Source organism: Quercus suber, unplaced genomic scaffold (assembly GCF_002906115.3).
Source record: "Quercus suber isolate HL8 unplaced genomic scaffold, Cork oak 2.0 scaffold_773, whole genome shotgun sequence".
Lineage (NCBI taxonomy): Eukaryota > Viridiplantae > Streptophyta > Magnoliopsida > Fagales > Fagaceae > Quercus > Quercus suber.
In genome coordinates this window covers 257,024-277,083 of record NW_027070209.1, presented here as the reverse complement: position 1 = coordinate 277,083, position 20,060 = coordinate 257,024, and the positions used below count along the sequence as shown (strand labels likewise).

Here is a 20,060-nt window from a genome sequence, read left to right as displayed (position 1 = left end):
ATATATCACAGTTGGTTAGTAAACATTTAACTATATACTTGCAAAGAAAATATTTTGACTAAAAGGTGTTTTAAAGAAAAACTTCCTCTTGATCACAATTTTTTTTAGTGATTTTGGTGTCTTTTGGAAAATATGCTTAGGAGGCTTTTTACACTGCTTAAGAGGGGGGTTCAAGGCCACTTCCAAGCAATATGGGATTAACTTTACACAAATTTTTGTTAAAAAACTTCTTTTACAAAGCTTTGTCAGCTTTAACCTACGTATGCAGGCTCATGTGCCTATTAACTACGTATCCAACCTTAAGGCTGCGTACCCAAAATATTCTTCTTGCACAAACAAGATTAGGGTTCCATGTAGGTTTTAATGCATTAAAAACTCCTTCTAGTCAAATAGTGTTCTTGGTAATGCCATTCACTATGAAACAATAGTTTAAGTCATAAAAGGTGCAAAATGGGGTATCAACAGTGCTTCTCTTTTGAATTCATTAGTATTGTTAAATGAATCAAAATCTTTAAAGAGACTATTTTTTTTTTTTTTTGACGTACGGCTCAAGCGCAACCCACGAATGCAACAAACAACACGCATTCATGGGCAAGTGCAACTCTATAAGTTGAGTGGGATTCATATACTGGATCCTACAGGGTGCTACTTGCTCCTTTGGGTATCAAAAGGGTCACTATCTTGAGCTAGGGTGCCACTACAAACGCAAGTGGTGGGTGACTCACTATCTTGAGTCATACAAAAACAAAACAAAACAAAACAAAACAAACAAGGCATTCAAGCAAATGTTGGGGAACCCTCTCCACCACCTTCACATAATCATATCAAAGTCAAGGTGCTTATCAAGCGATTAAAGGTGACATCCCTAAGGAAGTTGTGCTAGTGGCTTTCGCCTTTATCTCAATTTGATTTTTGTGGATCTTGCCTTTGTTTCTATCTATTTTTGGTGGCTCTCATCTCTGAACCAAGGGTCATGGTATTGTTCCATTGGAGATGTTCTTTAAATTCTTTGATGACAAATTTGTAAAATCCAACTTTGAAAATGGATCTTTGTAAAATTTCTAACAATCTAGGGGTTTCATCTGTGAAAGCCAACTTTTAAAAAGGACCTTTGTACAAATTCTAACAACCTAGGAGATTCACCTGTGCATTACCATATTTGAAAGGGATTTTTGTACAAAGACAAAAATAAATTGGTTCAAGTTATTACAAGAATATTTTCTATATTGGTGATGTTTCTTGGTTAATTAGCCAAAATCAACTAGCTGGTCAAGACATCTTACTAGTCCTAACCCCCTCAAAAACCCAATTAATATCCCCCCCCCCCCCCCCCCACACATTTACCACCATCTAGAGGGATCCCACTTTTTCCCAAATTAAAAATTTGCCAAAATACTTCTAGACCTCAATTGAGTTTCAAGAGTGTGAGGATAGGGATTGCAAGGGTCAGATTGAGTTTTTTGACAATCATTTATTGGAAAGCTAATCCCTTTCTTACTATTCCCCAATTACATTCTCAGGCCATAACCACCCCCCATCAATCCCATTTGTCTTTTTAAGGTTCATAAATACTAAATCTAATCCCAAAACCATTTATCTAAGTTGTTGATGTAAGCACACATCACTGTGGTAGTTGATTTCAACCGAGGATATCTACTTCACAATAATGTGTTAAGGAAGTTAGGTATGAATCACCTTAATGATCCATATCTCCCTCTTGATTTTTAGTCGTTTTCACATTCCTTTATTTTTTGCCCTTAACATGATGATTGGTGGCTGATAATATGCTGCATGTTTAATGCTTTGTATCAATTTCCTACAATTTTAATTAATCTAATAAATCTCCAAAGTCTATTTAGTGTGCGTACGCCACCCCGGGCAGAGACATGTTCTTCGTTCGGTATGCTTTTTGGAAAATTGGATGAAATTTAGTGGTGTATGCTACTTCCTGGGTGGCATACATTGCTTCATGATTGGCATACACACTTCATGAGTGCCATACGCCACTATGTGATTGGTGTAGGTGCTTTATGAGATGCGTACACCAATCAAAGAAGAAACTAGAAAATTCATACTTTCTTTATAAGGCTCGGGGTTTGAATTTAATTACGATTAATGATGAAAGACAAGCATGTAAGACCACTTCTCAACAAAGCAAGAACACATGGGTTAACCAATTAAGTTTAATGAGAGAAGACATTCAAGACTTAATAAAACTTCAACCTTAATTCATGTGTACTCTTTAATAGACTTAATCATTAATATCAACTCAAGGTTCAATCACTTGTTTAAATACCCATATGCTTGGATACTCACGTGTCCACATGCTTGGTATTTATGTGTTTACATGCTTGGATATATATTCACATGTTCACATGCTTCTGCGCTTGGATGGTTACAAATTCACATGCTTACATGAACACATGTTTGATTGATTTGCACATGTTTGGTTTCCTTTCACATGACTCATACTTTGCTTTCTAAATGACTCTGATTCACATATCCTATAGACAAACTCTCGGGCTTAGATAGTAGCACAGGTTCATATAGGCCCATTAGGTAGACCCCACTTGACCATTATCCAATAACAACCTATGAAGGCTAACTACGATTGGCGGTCAAGGGTGCTTAACCGCTTCCAGTAATCGTACCCTAACTCTAGACTTAGAGTTTTTGATATAAATCTTAGAGTTTTGGATAGCAAAGAGTTAGGAAACACAATACTCCCCAACACAGTGATGTTGCTTTCACAATAAATGACTTTCTTCATAAGAGCAATGTTATTACAACCAAGACCAATCTTATTCTTAAGCAAACAAAGGATTTTCCAACACAATGATGCTTTGGATATCAAAGGTTAAAGTTTTGTGATTCATCCACTAAAATGAACACATGATCAACATTTTGAATTCTGTTTAAAGGATTGTTCAATTTAACCACTGGAACAAAAAATTTTAATATTGGTTTAGACCAATGTAATCAATATATATATATATATAGGCAAAACAAAGAGAAAATTCAATTAGATTTCAAATTAGAGTTCAATTAGAGTTTAATTTTAATTTTTGTGCCAAGTGATGAGTTAATTCAATGTAGAAAATGAGGAGTCCAATATAAATAAACCATAAAAAAAACCTAATTATATATATATATATATTTATATATAACCAATGCTTAGAGAAAATTTAATTAGATTCAAAATTGAATTTTGCTTTTGTTAGCTTTCCATATAAATTAAATTATTTAGATTTTTGCTATTAGTTTTTCTATGAACTAATGAACATATTTTTTATATTATTTCTATTAAGATATTTTGTATGTCAAGATCTTGAACATAACAAATTGTAATTAAGCTAAATGATTCTATGCACATATTCCTATTCAATTAGGAGATATTATTAGACCAATTTATTATTTTATTTTGTGTTGTATTTAGTAGAATTTCACGGACAGTGATTGTGAATTGATATTATATATATAATATCCAATAATAATTTTCAAAATTATATGTGTAATGAGAAACTTAGCGTAACTAATATCATGAAAATTGTAAGAAAAAACTATTTTAGTATCTCTAAATGTCCTAGTCAAACTAATATCTTATATGTTTTATAACATAAGCTAACATCAATAGCACTATTACAATTTATCATTCCTGTGTGTAAGCACGGGTTACATGCTAGTATCTATCTATCTATCTATCTATATATATATATATATATAAGCGAAATATAACCAAAATGGTCAATACATTCAAATGCAAGTTGAAATTGTTACGAAGGTAGAATTGGGGATTTGTTGTGTCAATTAATGTATTAGAATGGAAACTTTTGGTCATTCTAACCGAAACAAGAGGGATTTCAAAACATTGTTTTTGATAAGCTAAATTTGATTAGGTTGAATTACGAAATAACGCAATCAAATTACATATTTACATGTGGCAATATATGTTGTTCATCACTTTTTTTTTTTTTTTTTTTTGGCGTATGATATTGTTTGTCACAAGAGTACTAGCCATACATGACTCAAGTGGACGAGTTTTTTATTTTTATTTTTACAGAAGAAGGAGGAAGACATGAAGATAAAGAAAGATGGTTACCAAGAAGATAAGAAGCTACGCCCCTAATTGATAAAGTTATTATTGGTGAAATAACTACACATTTTGCTTATAAAATGAGGCTACTCAAGAAGGGAAATGACACAATCATCCAACATCAATACGTTGAAATTTATTTGTTGTCATCGACTTTGATACAAGTAGTACTGTAATTTAGTTCTTTGATACTTGTATCAAGTTTTTCGATTACTGCAACTAAGAGTTTTCTTTAATGTCTTAGTTGTTAATTCTATTTGCATCAGTTCCATACTTCCATTATTGTTATCTTGTATTTCGTGATTAGCTCCTAGAATTTTTTTTTTTTTTTTTTAAGAAATTCCTCTTAACTAAGGCATTATTGAACCCATTTAATTCACTCGAAGTTGTATTTGTTCTTTAAGTTAAAAATCTCTCTCTATCTCTCTCTCTTAAAGGGAGAGATGTTAAGACATATGTGATTTAATGTTAGGAACATGTGTCAATATAGAATTGGCTAATCCTTTGACAAAATACACTTTACTTGTAATTTGGTAGATCTAAGATGTGTTTAATACTTCAAGGAACAAGGTTTCAAGATTAAGTGTCAAAGCCATGCAAGTCTATCCAAGAAACAAGTGAAGAAGTGCTGAATTTTAAAACTTGACAACTAGTATCTATTAAGGTTTAAAATGTTGTTCTAGCCCGATGTTCGACAACTTCTCGATAGATAAGCTATCTATCGAGGTTTATGAAAAACAGATTTTTAGCTTTGATTTTCATCTAATCCGTGTGTATATGTTTGGGCTTTCTTTTTTCATAATCCTAAACATATATAAGGACTATTTTAAGGGCCGTAAAAGGTTGCACGAGTGTGAAGCAAAGTTGTGTTCATGCAAATTGTGGCTGGAGACAGAATTTGCCCTAGTTCATCTTTCTCTTAAAGAAGCTACTGTGTTTGTACACCGTAGGGTTTTGTAACCAAGGAGTTTCATGATCTTCATCGTGTGATAAATTGAAGAACTTTGCAGCCAACATTTTTCTCAAGTTGGTGAATAAGCCGTGTACTGGGATCCGCTCATCGAATTGATTAGTCACGTATTGGGTGCTGTGCATTGAAAATGAGAGATTGTCACTACAGAATAAGTCCAATTGGGTATTGGGGTAAGGGTTCAACTGTAGGTTGATATAAGGTACTGGGATTCCTTTACTTGTAACCGCTTGTTATAATAATAGTGAATTATCGAGAATGGTGACCTTAAAATCACCCAATGGGGTTTTTTCCGTGTAGGTTTTTTCCATTCGTAAACAAATCACCGTGTCAATTTAATTTCCACTGCATTTAGTTAATTGGTGATTTGTTTGTGCTACCACGCGTATTGTATGCTAATTGAATTAATTAATTAACTTGGCTAATTAATTTGTTAATTCATCACAATGGATTAATACATTCTTGGCCTATCAAGTGGTATCAGAGCAGACACACTCTGATTAGGTTTTAATCTTTGTTGTGTGATCTATTGACCCCTGTTTGTCATGGATAGATGATAGTCTCTTATTATACATTCTTTATTTGATGGCACTAACTATGCATACTGAAAAGTACGCATGAGAGCTTTTTTGCAATCCTTAAATGAAAAGGTGTGGCAAGTTGTGGAGATAGGCTAGACCAAACCTACGGAAGCGTCGGCCGACTAGGATGATGCTAAGATCAAGGCGGCAAACTTCAACAACAGGGTATTGAATGCTTTATTCAGTGCAGTCACAAATGAGGAATTTAAGAAGATATCCTCTACTGAAACCACTAAGAAAGCATGAACCATTCTCTAGACAACCTATGAAAGAACCGAGACTGTCAAGGATTCAAGGCTTCAAAGACTTACTACAAGCTTTGAAGAGAATAAGATGAAGGAGGATGAGTCATTCGATAAGTTCTATGCCAAGCTCAAGGACATAGTGAACTCAACTTTTAATCTTAGAGAAACCATTCCCGAACCTAAGATTGTTAGAAAGGTGCTTAGATCTCTACCCGAGAGATTTCATGCCAAGATCACTGCAATTGAGGAATCAAAGGATATTGACAAAATTCCTTTGATAGAGCTGGTTGGCAATCTGTAGACCTATGAGTTGGGTTTGAAAAGGATAGGGAAATCAAGCAAGAGCAAAAGTATGGCATTGAAGGCCAAGAGCAGTGACACTGATGAATCTTCAGACGATGAAGATTCTATGATGAAATTCTATATCACCCAGCAATTCAAAAAGTTTATGAAGAATGCCAATGCTAAAGGATTTGACAAAGACCGCAAGCAGTCCAGCTCATCTTAGTTCAAGAACCAGGATAAAGGAAAGAATGATACTAGGAATGACGGTTAGTACATTGTTCCATCAAGACCAAAATGCTTTGGATGTCAAGGCTTCAGACACATGAAATAAGAGTGCCCTACATATCTCAAGACCATTGGGAAAAACAAGGCATTTGCTGCTACCTTGAGTGACACCGAGCCTGAAGATGATTTCGAGAATGAGGATGATGGAATCCTAAATGCCTTCATTGTCACTGTAAATCCTACTGAAGGGATTGTTGAAGATGTGGATGAAGAAGAGGAATTGGTGGAGTCTAAGTTTGAAAATATGGATGAACAAGATGATATCCACACAGCCTATGCAAATTATACAAGCTCTCGGAAAATTATGAGAAGTTGTATAGGTTGGCCACCAAGAAGCTTAGTGAAATGGAGCTCGAACAAGAAGAAATTTCCACAAAGTTTGATGAAACCAATCAGACCATTGGAGCACTAAGATTTAAGAATAATTTCTTGGCTGAGAAGACCAAGAAGCTTGAGGCAGAACTGTTCCGAGTCAAAGCTTACTTGGAAAGGACTTCAAGTGCAAGGCTTGATGAGATGCTTAATTTTCAGAAATCTGCTTCTGATGAACCGGTTTAGGGTATGATATCTCTTCTCCTAGTATTGCTACTTCTAGTACTACTGTTTTTGTTCCTCCTGCTAATAATGTTGAAACTGAGAACAATGATATTAAAAATGAATTAGCTAGTGAGAACATAGATAAGGGTAAATCTATCTTAGGAGCACCTTCTAAGCTTGATAAGAAAGAGATTAAGAACCTTAGGGCTAAGAAGGGAAATACTTAAAAGCCCAAACAGAAAAAACAGTATTTCTATCATCATTGTGGAGTAGCTGGACATACTCAACCTAATTGCTATAAGTGGTTAGCCACTCAACAGAGCAATAACATGATCTCGTCAGGAAACCAGAATCAGTTTCCATCCTCCTTTGCTTCTCTTGGAGATCTTCTCAAAGCCCTCATGTTCCTTTCAAACTTGAGCAATTTCAATTCTTTCTCCTCACCGCCGGATCAAGGGTTTTCAAAACGGAAAGGTTCTTCTAAGGTGTGGAAGGAAAAATGCTCCAAGTGATTCTGCCATTTTTTTCCTCTCCCTTTCTTGTTTTTGTTTTTGCATTACTTATGTATTTTGCTTTTGTGTTTTGAGTCGGTCTAGTTTTATACATTGTTTTATTTAACATGTTTTTGTTTTTTTTTTTTTTTTCCAATTTTTCTTTACTTTGTTTTTCATTAAAAAAAAATTGAAAATTCAGAAAAATACAAAAACAGTATGTGTTTGTGTACATTGGTACTTGTGTACCTTGGATGGCCATTAAAACAAAGTTTTCTAACTTTGTATCTTTTGTAGCTCAAATGAGCATCTCTTTGCATAACTAAGTAAGTGAGCTTTGTGGCTCGTGTTGGTGATGAGTAAGATTAAGTAATCTCTTATACTTAACACTCGTATCACTCTTTTTAATGGAAAGGACTAGAAAATTCTAAGAGAAAGGTATAAATAACCATCTCACCACTGTTGCCCGCTAATCATGAAATGACATTTGTATGCTTCGGCATAGCAAAAGTGGAATGTCAAATGCTTAACATCATTAGTTATTTCTTTTCTATCTCTTATATGCCCATGCATGGTTTGCTTAAAAGAAAAAGATGCAAAGAAAAATAAAAAGCAAAAAGAATCAAAATGCTTTATATATGATTGTAAGTGTGTATTCTAGGAGATGTGGGAGTCTCAAAGGTGATAGTCCACATTAAACAGTTATGATTATGTGTGAGTTAAAGTGATTTTCTCATATCTCAAATCGTCATAACATGTAGACACTTATGAAATCTTGCGATGTTTTTCACACACAACACGCAATATTCTTTGCTACTTTTGATACATGTGCAAGTACAATGTGATTTGGCCATCACAAGAAATACATGTGTTAATGTATGCTCACTAAACTGTCTTAACTTGTTTTTAAAATATAAAATTGGTTAGACTTGTTTAGTGTGTGTGTGTGTGTGTGTGTGTGTTTTGGATCCATGTGCTTGACATTGTTTTTCTTGTTGAGAGATGATTTTTAGAGTTTCAAAATGTTGTTTGGATCTTTGGTTGTATAGCATGCTTGATTGCATTCATATCTATGTTTTTCTCTTCTTGAAAAACTGGTTTTAAGCACTCTCGACAGATGATGGACACCTCTCGATAGCTAGGCTATCTATCGAGCCCTTTCAGTTGCTTTTTATTGCATTCTTGATAGCTTCTCGTTAGCTGTTTAATCCATCAAGAAACTTTATGGATGCTCGATAGATTCTCGACAGCTTCTCAATCTATCGAGATCCTTTTGCTGTGGACACCTCACAACAGATCTTGGATAGCTCTTCAAGGGCTTTTTCACGCGTTTTAAAACTCGACACCTCTCGATCTGTCGAGATTTATGACTTTTCTATATATAGGGTTCGTGCGATTTTTCTTCATTTCTCCTTGATCTCTCTTGATAGTTTTCGTCTTCTCATCTTCCCAAACCTCTCTCTCACACTCCAATCCTCCAACCCAAGTGTTCTTCAGTCTTAGAGAGCATTTGCTGCTTCTAGTATGTCTCTTTTTCATTCATTCTTTTTGCATTTCATGCATTTAGATCTAGGGTTTGGGTTTTTGAAAATTTTTTGGGGTTTTTCAAAATTGATGAAGTCTTTGTGAAATTTTTGGGATGAGTTTTGTGTAAATGATCCTAAATGTTCATGCATTGCATCACATTTGCATTATAACAATGTTTCATGCATTTTAGATGTGTGTTTACTTTGTTGCAACGTTGTTTGCTAGTAGGTTTGGATTAGGCTGAGCCCATAATGTTTTTAAGTTTGCATGTCACATGTTCATGCATTTTCATGCATATGTACCTACAATTCTTTATATTCTTTTATATTGTTTTGTTGGTGCTTTTTTGATTGTCTCTCTCTCTCTCCCTCTCTCTCTCTTTCTTTCCTACGTTAGTCTGCTCTATGGCACCCAAACATAAATCCACTTAGTCCTACAACCCTCTTCATTCTGGGGCATCCACTTCTTCTTTTGACCCTACTCCTTCTTACATACGGTTCTATAATGATAAAGCCCGAAAGGACTTTTCGGAGAACTTTTCTCGACGAGGCATTCATTCAGAACGCCAAGTCATCCTATCAGATTTTTCCTATACTAACCTTCCTATTGTCATCCACAGTCAAGGTTGGGGGTCACTGTGTGACATCCTAGTCACTTGTCCCTCCGTAGTCATACAGGAGTTTTATTCCAATATGCATGGATTCAATACTTCTGTACCTCATTTTTTCTCTCGCGTTCGAGGTATGCGCATAGTAGTTACTCTGGATATTGTATTCAAGGTACTACACTTTCCTAGGGTAGCGCATCCTGACTACCCTGGCTGTAATCATCTGAGGACTGTGTCCAAAGACGAACTCTTGTCTCTCTTTTGTGAGACACCTTCATATTGGGGTGACCGTTAAAACACCCCTTGCTCAGGCTTTGCCAAAGGTCTGAGATTTTCTAAAATGGTGATGACATTCATTCTTCATCCTTTGTCTCACTATAACTCTATTACAGAGCCAAATGCTCGATTTTTGTTATCCCTCTTAGAGGATAATTCTATCGACTTCCCTTCTCACTTCATTCTATCCCTTATAGATGTTTATAGGGATAAGGCGACTCGTGATAAGTTCATTTTTCCTTCGGCTATCACGCAGATCCTTTGCCACTTTTTTGTCTCCTTTCCTGAGTTTCCTCATTTCACGATTATGAATGCCATAGATGTAGCTATCGTCAGACGAAGCGAGGCATAACTTAAACCGAGGCGGCCTTGGACAGAGACGGTGACTCCTCCAACTTCGACCACTCCATCCACCTCCACTCCTTTGTCTTCTGCTGGTAGAGTGACTCTTGAGGCCATAATGGCTTAACTTGTATGCATGGATGCTTGCCTTGACACACTTAGTGATGAGTTGTGTCAAGTGAACACCCGTGTTGGTCGTATCGCATGACGACAGACTATCATGGGTGGTTTCACTGTTACTTCTTCTCCATCTCCACCAGCTTTCAAGAATAAGAGTGATGATGGCTCCGACAATGATAATGCTCATGAGGACGATGGTGCTAGCTCACCCAGTGATGATGAGATGTCTACTTGATGTACTTATCTTTTGTCACTCGAGACAAAAAGGGGGAATAGTTTTGATATGAAAGTAGTCATATACATAGGGGGAGTGTTATCATAGGAGATTTTTGTGATAGGGGGAGTGTCTATGAAGGATGTAGTGAGGTTGTTATGTATTTTTTTCCTTTTCTTTCTTTTACATTTACCTCATGTATATTGGTCTTGTGGCCATTTGACATACATTGTACTTATATTTAGGTTTATATATATTGATGTATGTTATTCACCTATATTTACATGTCTTGTTTCTTTTCTCTCTTTATGCACATGATTTTTATATATTGTATGCAATTTATTATTTTTGTTTCATACTAAAATACCATGATAAGTTTTGTTTAAAGTGTTTCAAAAATACAGGTTGTCAAAGTCTTCTTCCCATAAACTCTCTTCTTGCAAAGTTTTTCAAGAGTTTGTGCTAGGATAGATTTTATTGTATTCAAAAGTGATAATGAGTAGAGTGATTTATGACTTCTCTCATATGTTCATTTGTTTGTTGTGGTTTTTTCACGGATTGCCAAAGGGGGAGATTGTTAAGACATATGTGATTTAATGTTAAGAACATATGTCAATATAAAATTGGCTAATCCTTTGAAAAAACGTACTTTACTTGTAATTGGGTAGATCTAGTATGTGTTTAACGCTTCAAGAAATAAGGTTTCAAGATTAAGTGTTAAACTCATGCAAGTCTGTCCAAGAAACAAGTGAAGAAGTGGTGGATTTTAAAACTCGACAGCTAGTATCTATTGAGGTTTAAAAAGCTGTTCTAGCCCGATGCTTGGCAGCTTCTCGATAGATAAGCTATCTATCGAGGTTTATGAAATACAAATTTTCAGCTTTAATTTTCATCTAATCCATGTGTATGTGTTTGGGTTTTCTTCTCTTACAACCTTAAACATATATAAGGATTATTTTAAGGGCCATAAAAGGTTGCATGAGTGTGAAGCAAAGTTGTGTTCATGCAAATTGTGACCGGAGACAGAACTTGCCTTAGTTCATGTTTCTCTCAAAGAAACTGCTGTGTTTGTACATCGTAGGGTTTTGTAACCAAGGAGTTTCGTGATCTTTATCGTGTGATGAACTGAAGAACTTTGCAGCCAACATCTTTCTCAAGTTGCTGAGCAAGCCGCTTACTTGGGATCCGCACATCTAATTGGTTAGTCACGTATTGGGAGCCACGCATTGAAAATGGGAGTTTGTCACTATAGAACAAGTCCAATTAGGTATTGGGGTAAGGGTTCAACTGTAGGTTGGTATAAGGTACTAGGATTCCTTTACTTATAACCGCTTGTTATGATAATAGTGAATTCTCAGAAGTTGTGACCTTAAAATCACTTGGTGGGATTTTTGCCTTTTAGGTTTTCACAATTTGTAAATAAATCACTGTATCAATTTAATTTCCACTGCATTTAATTAATTGGTGATTTTTTTGTGCTACCACGGGTATTGCATACTAATCGAATTAATTAATTAACTTGACTAATTAATTTGTTAATTCATCACAATGGGTCAATACATTCTTGGCCTATCAAGAGAAATTCTTATAAGAGGAAAGACAATTCCTTTTATTTAAAAACCCTTACTTTTTTTTTTTTTTTAAATAATGTGGACAATACAATAATAATTGAAATTTTACTCTATGTTCGGATTGAGAGAAATGGGAGGATACGAGGAGAGAAGAGATGGGAAGCTAACCGGAATGTACTAAATTACAATATATTCTAATGGCATTGCCCCCTATTATTTGTTCCATTTCCTCCGTTCCAAACATACCTTAGGGAATAAAGATGTATTATATATTACAAAAAAACACACAACTTTATTAACATATAATATTATGGTCGTCTTGCTCCGCGATCTTCATGATGAAATACAGCTATCATGCATGCTTTGTTAAGACCTGAATGTGAATACCATCTCCAAATCCTAGAGCAGGAGTCCGCATCACCTCTCCACCCTTTATTATAGTCCACCTACTCATGATTCAAATCATCTACTTCATGTATTATATAGTAAAAGTTGGGTCTTAAAAGTCAAAATTATGTCAAGTGATTACTTTTTTTTTTCCAAGTATACTTCTTTATTAAAGAGTTATTATTTGAATTAACTAATATGGGACCTAGAAACTATTGCTGCACCAAGTGGATTGCCCTAAGTTTCAAGAAATTTAAATTATTCCTATAATTAAAAAATAATTAACAAATATCTAACAAAAATTCAAATGAAATTTCACTATTCCTTTTTAATTATTTAATTATCCACCATAATTTTTTGCTTTAATAATTAAATTTTGATCTTACATATCCTGCGTCCGTTATGTGACTAATAAATGTAAGTCTTATACATGTTTTTTTTTCCATGTGTTGAACTATAAGTATAATTAAAATAATTAATATAGTTTGTTTTAAGTAAAAATCTATTATCAAAGTTTCACAAAATTTAAACTATTATTCCAAAATAAAACTTTATGGCCAAAAGTTTTGACAAATTTAAGACAAGTTTAATATTCATTTTAGATTATTTTAATAATCTATTACGACTTTTTTAGTTTTTAAAAAAAAAATTCAATTTCACATAATATGCTCTCACCACTTTACATTTAGTAATTTTGTTCCTTTATTTTTACTTTCTATATTACCATTTAATTTCAATTATATCATTATTTTATGTATGATTTTTTATTAAACCCTGGATCGTACATGCATACTGATACTACTAATACAATTGAAAAGCCAGTTCTAGTGTGATATATATGCAGGCAGTCAATTAAGACTAAGAGCTTGGAAGCACCTGTATTTGGTGACTAACACATGTAGGAAGACAGCCATAAAAACCTTGCTGAAATCTGCTCCTGCGCATGTCCTTGTGCCTGCTCCAAAAGGTATGAAGTTCTTTGCTGTGACGTTCGCTGAGATACCCTTTTAGATCAAAGTGAATGAAATTCAGCAAAAACTAAGAAGATAGTTTTAGGTAATCCCACCAAAATTCAGTGTTAGATTGGGTGATCATGCATGGTGAGCGGTGAGTGGTAAGTGATGAGTATGAAGGGTTTTTTCAACACACCTGCCATCTCCATGGATCGAAGCTAAGAGGGTCCTCATAAATGTTTGGGTTTAGTTGAATGGCAGAAGGAACCACCAAAAGACACCAGCCTTTTGGAATTGTATATCCTAAAATGAAAGTGTTTTTTTATTTTATTTATCTTAATGTATAATATCAAGAGGAAAAAAAAAATCATTATGGTTCAAAGATGTCAATATTGATGTTGACATCAGACCAAACCAATTTGATTTTGAGCTTACCATTTACTTCAATGTCTTGGATTGTTTTTCTCAAAATCCCCGGAGCAACACTAGCCAGCCTAAGTGATTCATTGACAACCTATTTTTCCGATTCAATGGACGGTAAGAAATGTTGTCAATAGCTAGAGCCCCTTTATTTAGGAAATGAAAAAAGAAACTTAAAATATGCCCAGGAAAAAAAAAATTGAAATTTACTCACGTTATGAGTAAATATCATAGATTTGTATTCCTTCCATGTGAGTCCAGAATTGGCATCCTCTCTACTTTTAAGAATTGCTTCATGCTCCTCCTAATTCAAAAAAAAAAAAAAAAAATGTTATTTTTAGTAGTATTAAACACAAAAGGGGCATTTTCTAAATCTAATTCAAGAAAATTTAGCTTCTCTTTGTGTCACTAACCGTCAATTCTTTCACCACTTTTGGCTTGTCGCTAAGTAACTTAATAGCTAATGTAAGAGTTGAGGATATAGTCTCAAAGCTGGCAAGGAGAATCCCAAATATCACATAGATTATGAATTTATCTGTCAAGAATGTTTCAGTTTTCATGGCCAAAATTTGATCAAGAATATCTCCTTTGCCAATTTCGGGATTACGCTTTCTCTCCTCATATATTTTAGTTATCAAGTTTACCAACTTCTGTCGACTCTGTATGACAATTGTGCCACTATATTAGATTAAATTTAAATAAATTTTAGAGTAAAAAAAAGAGATATCATATGTTTTGCAATTGAAAAGTGTTAAGTGTTTTGAAGGAATTATACCTGTAGACATTTATGGTAAGCAGTACCAGGAATGTTTAGAGGTAATTTCATTAATCCTTCCATGAAGTTACTAAAAAAATCATCAATATTATCTCCAGATTTCTCTGCGTCATAACTTATCAATAGTTTTGCTGTAAGTTTAAAAATCATCTGCATAAAAAGAAAGGTGATAAGTATCTTTTGTAGTAGCTATTTCAATTTCAAGTGATCAATAAACCAAAAAAAATTAAATAATAATAATAATAAACCTAAATTCACTGTTATTGTAAATTTATCCATGCCATTATTTACTTAGATTTATTCTTTTATTTTCAAATGCAAAAAGTTTTTATAACAAATAGAATCTTTCCTCCAAACCATTTTGTAAAAATGTTTCTCCAACTCACTACTTGACAACTTAAGACTATTCACGTATATTTTTAGTCACATGACTTAATAATCATGTGACTATGTGACTTAAAACACATGGATACTCTTTTGAACTGCAACTTAATAAGTTGAAGGAAAACTTTGTTATTTTGTAACTATCATGCAAATTTACAAGCATTATAAGATCCCTGTATTAATATAAGAACTTACATCTGCAAGGCTTTTCTTCACTTCCAAACTAGGTAGCTTAGACCAACCTTGCAATTTTTGACTTATTGCATCCTCGAAGTGAGGTAACAACTTGTTCTTGAGAGCCTCAGGACCAACATGACTCAAGATTGAGTTCCGAATGTACTTATGAATATCTCTATGATTACTAACTCTTGTTATTACATCTTGGCCAATAAGCTTGTCAAAGGAGTCCATATACCACTGTTCAACCAATTTTCCATCTTGTTGAAAAACATAATAATTGAATTCAGGATCAGATGATACCACGATTGGCCGTCCTGCCAAACTTGTCCGAAATATTGGCCCAAATCTAAAAAAAATTACCAACATAAATTAAATAAATAAATTACAGATTAGTTAGAACAAGATGATATATATATATATATCCTAATTCAAAAAAAAAAAAAAAAAATGTTATTTTTAGTAGTATTAAACACAAAAGGGGCATTTTCTAAATCTAATTCAAGAAAATTTAGCTTCTCTTTGTGTCACTAACCGTCAATTCTTTCACCACTTTTGGCTTGTCGCTAAGTAACTTAATAGCTAATGTAAGAGTTGAGGATATAGTCTCAAAGCTGGCAAGGAGAATCCCAAATATCACATAGATTATGAATTTATCTGTCAAGAATGTTTCAGTTTTCATGGCCAAAATTTGATCAAGAATATCTCCTTTGCCAATTTCGGGATTACGCTTTCTCTCCTCATATATTTTAGTTATCAAGTTTACCAACTTCTGTCGACTCTGTATGACAATTGTGCCACTATATTAGATTAAATTTAAATAAATTGTAGAGTAAAAAATAGAGATATCATATGTTTTGCAATTGAAAAGTGTTAAGTGTTTTGAAGGAATTATACCTGTAGACATTTATGGTAAGCAGTACCAGGAATGTTTAGAGGTAATTTCATTAATCCTTCCATGAAGTTACTAAAAAAATCATCAATATTATCTCCAGATTTCTCTGCGTCATAACTTATCAATAGTTTTGCTGTAAGTTTAAAAATCATCTGCATAAAAAGAAAGGTGATAAGTATCTTTTGTAGTAGCTATTTCAATTTCAAGTGATCAATAAACCAAAAAAAATTAAATAATAATAATAATAAACCTAAATTCACTGTTATTGTAAATTTATCCATGCCATTATTTACTTAGATTTATTCTTTTATTTTCAAATGCAAAAAGTTTTTATAACAAATAGAATCTTTCCTCCAAACCATTTTGTAAAAATGTTTCTCCAACTCATTACTTAACAACTTAAGACTATTCACGTATATTTTTAGTCACATGACTTAATAATCATGTGACTATGTGACTTAAAACACATGGATACTCTTTTGAACTGCAACTTAATAAGTTGAAGGAAAACTTTGTTATTTTGTAACTATCATGCAAATTTACAAGCATTATAAGATCCCTGTATTAATATAAGAACTTACATCTGCAAGGCTTTTCTTCACTTCCAAACTAGGTAGCTTAGACCAACCTTGCAATTTTTGACTTATCGCATCCTCTAAGTGAGGTAACAACTTGTTCTTGAGAGCCTCAGGACCAACATGACTCAAGATTGAGTTCCGAATGTACTTATGAATATCTCTATGATTACTAACTCTTGTTATTACATCTTGGCCAATAAGCTTGTCAAAGGAGTCCATATACCACTGTTCAACCAATTTTCCATCTTGTTGAAAAACATAATAATTGAATTCAGGATCAGATGATACCACGATTGGCCGTCCTGCCAAACTTGTCCGAAATATTGGCCCAAATCTAAAAAAAATTACCAACATAAATTAAATAAATAAATTACAGATTAGTTAGAACAAGATGATATATATATATATACATATATTGATGTTCATAGGTTAAACATAACCAAAATGCAAAAGATTGCATGTAGCTTAAAACAATAAGTGTGCTACAATTTTTGTCACAACTTACTCATGTGGTAAACTACGGTAAAAGTTATAAAAATAGTTGTGGTAGTAGACTTTTTGAGCTAATAATGGCCCATATTTAAAACAGTGAAAAAAAAATTACTAAAGAAAATGAGTTAGGAAAAGAGAGGAGATGATTAGAGGCTGTTTGGCCACCTTTTTTTATCACTCAATTTCCGTCACTTGTCACTCATCACTCATAACTCAATACTCATCACTCATCACCCATCACTCTAAAATTAATACCCGTTTGGCACATCACTCATTTCCCATCACTCAATATTTTTCACACTATTTGTGGGCCCCATTTCTGTCACCACTGCAGCTTTTTTTTTTTTTTTAAAAAAAAGAGGAAGAACAGGGGAGACGTGAACCCAGGTGAAGAAGGGAAAAAAAAAAAAAGGAAAAGGAAGGAGACGTGAACCCAGGTGAAGAAGAAAAAAAAAAGGGGGGGAGACGGTGAACCCCAGTAAAGAAAGAAGAAAAAAAAAAGATGGTCAAAAGTTGTAGCTAATAGTATGGCAGTGAGTTCCTCATATAGTGTTATTTACAAAAATGCCATTGAGTTATGAGAATTGGAAACTGAAAACAACCAAAAGTTGTTTTCAGTTTCCATAACTCATAACTCAAAAAGTAGAGAATTGAGTATTGAAAACAGAGTTATGGAAATAGAGTATTGGTGCAGGCAAACGAGTATTTTGCTATGAGTCCCACCATTTTTGAGAATTGAGTCATGAGATTTGCCCATCCAAACAGCCTCTTAGTTAGTCAAATGAGAAGCCCATTTCAAACAAGCATAAATAATACAATCAAAGATATATATCTTTGTTGGAAACATCAACATGTGTCAATCAATTAAGACACAAGACTCTTGATTGAAAAAAAAAAAAAGAGGTTGCATGCACATTGTCGGGGGCTTACTTCATCATCCTTTTCTTGATAAAAGGTGGGGTGTCCAGTGAGTTGTTTGACACTAGAAAATCAAGGGTCTCCCCAATAAGTGGGATGCCCATAGAACCAGGAGGTAATTTTCCATTACATTTAGGATTCCTCCACCTATAAACCCAATGCGTGGAAATCACAATAAGCAAGCTAATAACAGAAAGCCAAACAGACCACATCTTAAATTTGCTATTAAAATTGCTTGGGAGGAATAGAGAACCACTACTAAAGAGTATTGGTGGAACTTAAGGTTGATTCCTTAAGGAGAGAGTTAGGTTCTTTATATAGGCAAAGAATGTGATCAGTTCCTAAAAATAAAAGATGTGGGTGCCGACTGGCAACTGGCACTAGTCTTTCTTTATTCGGCAAAAGAAATTTAGTAGAGTGACCGATTCCTTGTTCCCATTTGGTTCAAATAAATAATAATATTAAGTGGCGTGACCCAAAAACTTCCCTTTCGACGTTCATTGAAATTTTATTTCCATGATATTATACAAACCTATAGTCAAATCCTTTGAAAAACTTTTCCTATCATATCATTTACGTTTCTCTCAACCAAAAAAAAAATCATATCATTTTATGTTTTTCATTTTTCTTCTATAGGGAAAAGCATATATAAATATAATATGGGTTAGGTTCAAGTTACATATGGTGTAACTCTAAACAATGTTACACCACTCAATATCTTTTAATTAGATTCGAATGTTGACAAATCCACCATTAGATTATATTATCTTCATATATTCTCCATGCTTGCAAAATTTCAAGGTGATCAAAGATTAATAGACATGTCATCAATCAATTGTTAAAATTTAAGTTTTTGTAGTTTAAAATAATACATAAAATATGAATTTATGGATCTAATGGTAAATAACATCTGATTAATATGAAAATTGGCATGCATGTTAAGAACATATATAATATGTAATTCAAAGGTTAGATTTTCAAAATATTAATTCAATAACAAGTTATTGGGCGGTGTAACATTACTTAGAGTTACACCAGGTGTAACTTGAACCCAACCCATATAATATTATTAAACACGGACTAACTTTGCTGCTCAGATTAGTAGGCCAATGAACTTGTACTTGTATCTAAGAAAATTTGGTTGTTTAATTTAACCACTAATGTAATAGAGCCAATAAAATTAAGAATTAAAAATAAATAAAAACTGTTCACTTTAGCGTTAAATACACGAAAGGTACTTTCATTTCATTAGTCCATGTGAATTGTTTTAGAAGGAAAAAAAGAAAAAATACCATTACCTTCAAGTTTGATAGTTTGAAACAAAATTGCAAGTAATAAAAGAATCTTTAGATATGATATGAATGTGCGTTTATTTTTTTATTTTATTTTATTTTTTGGGGAACACATGACAATAGTACTTGCAATTATGAATAAACAATGAAATAAAAAGAAAACAAAGAAAAAAAGATACTTCTAACCCATTTGTATTACTCTCCTCGCATAGGAGCTCTCTCTCTCTCTCGACTAAGTGCGAGACATCTCCTTCCCTTAGCTTACTAAGGGTTTGCGTTTTTCTTTTCTATTTGGGTTAGAGTCTGAAGCAGTATGGTGGATGATATGATAAACAGATTAGAGAACATGAGCCTGACAACGGAAGAAGAGGAAGTAATCACCATATCTGATAAAGGTCGAAAGGAGGAAATTGAGAGTTGTTCCCTTAGTCTGATTGGTAAGTTCCTTACCTGTAAACCATTTAATAAACGGGCTGCACAGAATACATTAAGGCGAGCTTGGAGTTTGGAGAAAGGGGTGCAAATGATGGAAGTAGGTTCAAACCTTTTCCAATTCAAGTTCTGCCGTGAGTTTGATTTGGACAAAGTATATAAAGAGGGCCTTTGGTCCTTCGATAATCAAGTGCTAATGCTGCGAAGATGGCA

At 33.7% G+C, this 20,060-nt stretch overlaps 1 protein-coding gene across 1 annotated transcript; it reads right to left on the bottom strand.

Annotated features, from left to right (window-relative positions):
- Nucleotides 1-12,238: 12,238 nt before the first annotated feature.
- LOC112034248 (beta-amyrin 16-alpha-hydroxylase CYP87D16) lies at nucleotides 12,239-18,424 on the bottom strand. Its single transcript, XM_065767117.1, has 12 exons — nucleotides 18,136-18,424; nucleotides 16,717-17,047; nucleotides 16,138-16,287; nucleotides 15,757-16,021; nucleotides 15,259-15,614; nucleotides 14,680-14,829; nucleotides 14,318-14,563; nucleotides 14,119-14,208; nucleotides 13,920-13,998; nucleotides 13,681-13,787; nucleotides 13,408-13,535; nucleotides 12,239-12,590 (listed from the first exon to the last, which is right to left on the bottom strand). The coding sequence occupies exons 1-12, from the start codon at nucleotides 18,333-18,335 to the stop codon at nucleotides 12,497-12,499; spliced, it is 2,196 nt and encodes a 731-aa protein (XP_065623189.1). The 5' UTR covers nucleotides 18,336-18,424; the 3' UTR covers nucleotides 12,239-12,496.
- Between the last annotated feature and the right edge of the window lie 1,636 nt (nucleotides 18,425-20,060).

What these genes read in the sequence shown, in the direction of transcription:
- LOC112034248 (XM_065767117.1), bottom strand. Translation starts at nt 18,335, where the DNA reads ATGTGGTCTGTTTGGCTTTCTGTTATTAGCTTGCTTATTGTGATTTCC. An exon ending in GGTTAGTGACACAAAGAGAA is followed by an intron (nt 15,615 to 15,756) that starts GCTAAATTTTCT and finishes ATTTATTTATTT; the next exon opens with AATTTATGTTGGTAATTTTT. An exon ending in CCAAGACATTGAAGTAAATG is followed by an intron (nt 13,788 to 13,919) that starts GTAAGCTCAAAA and finishes CTTTCATTTTAG; the next exon opens with GATATACAATTCCAAAAGGC.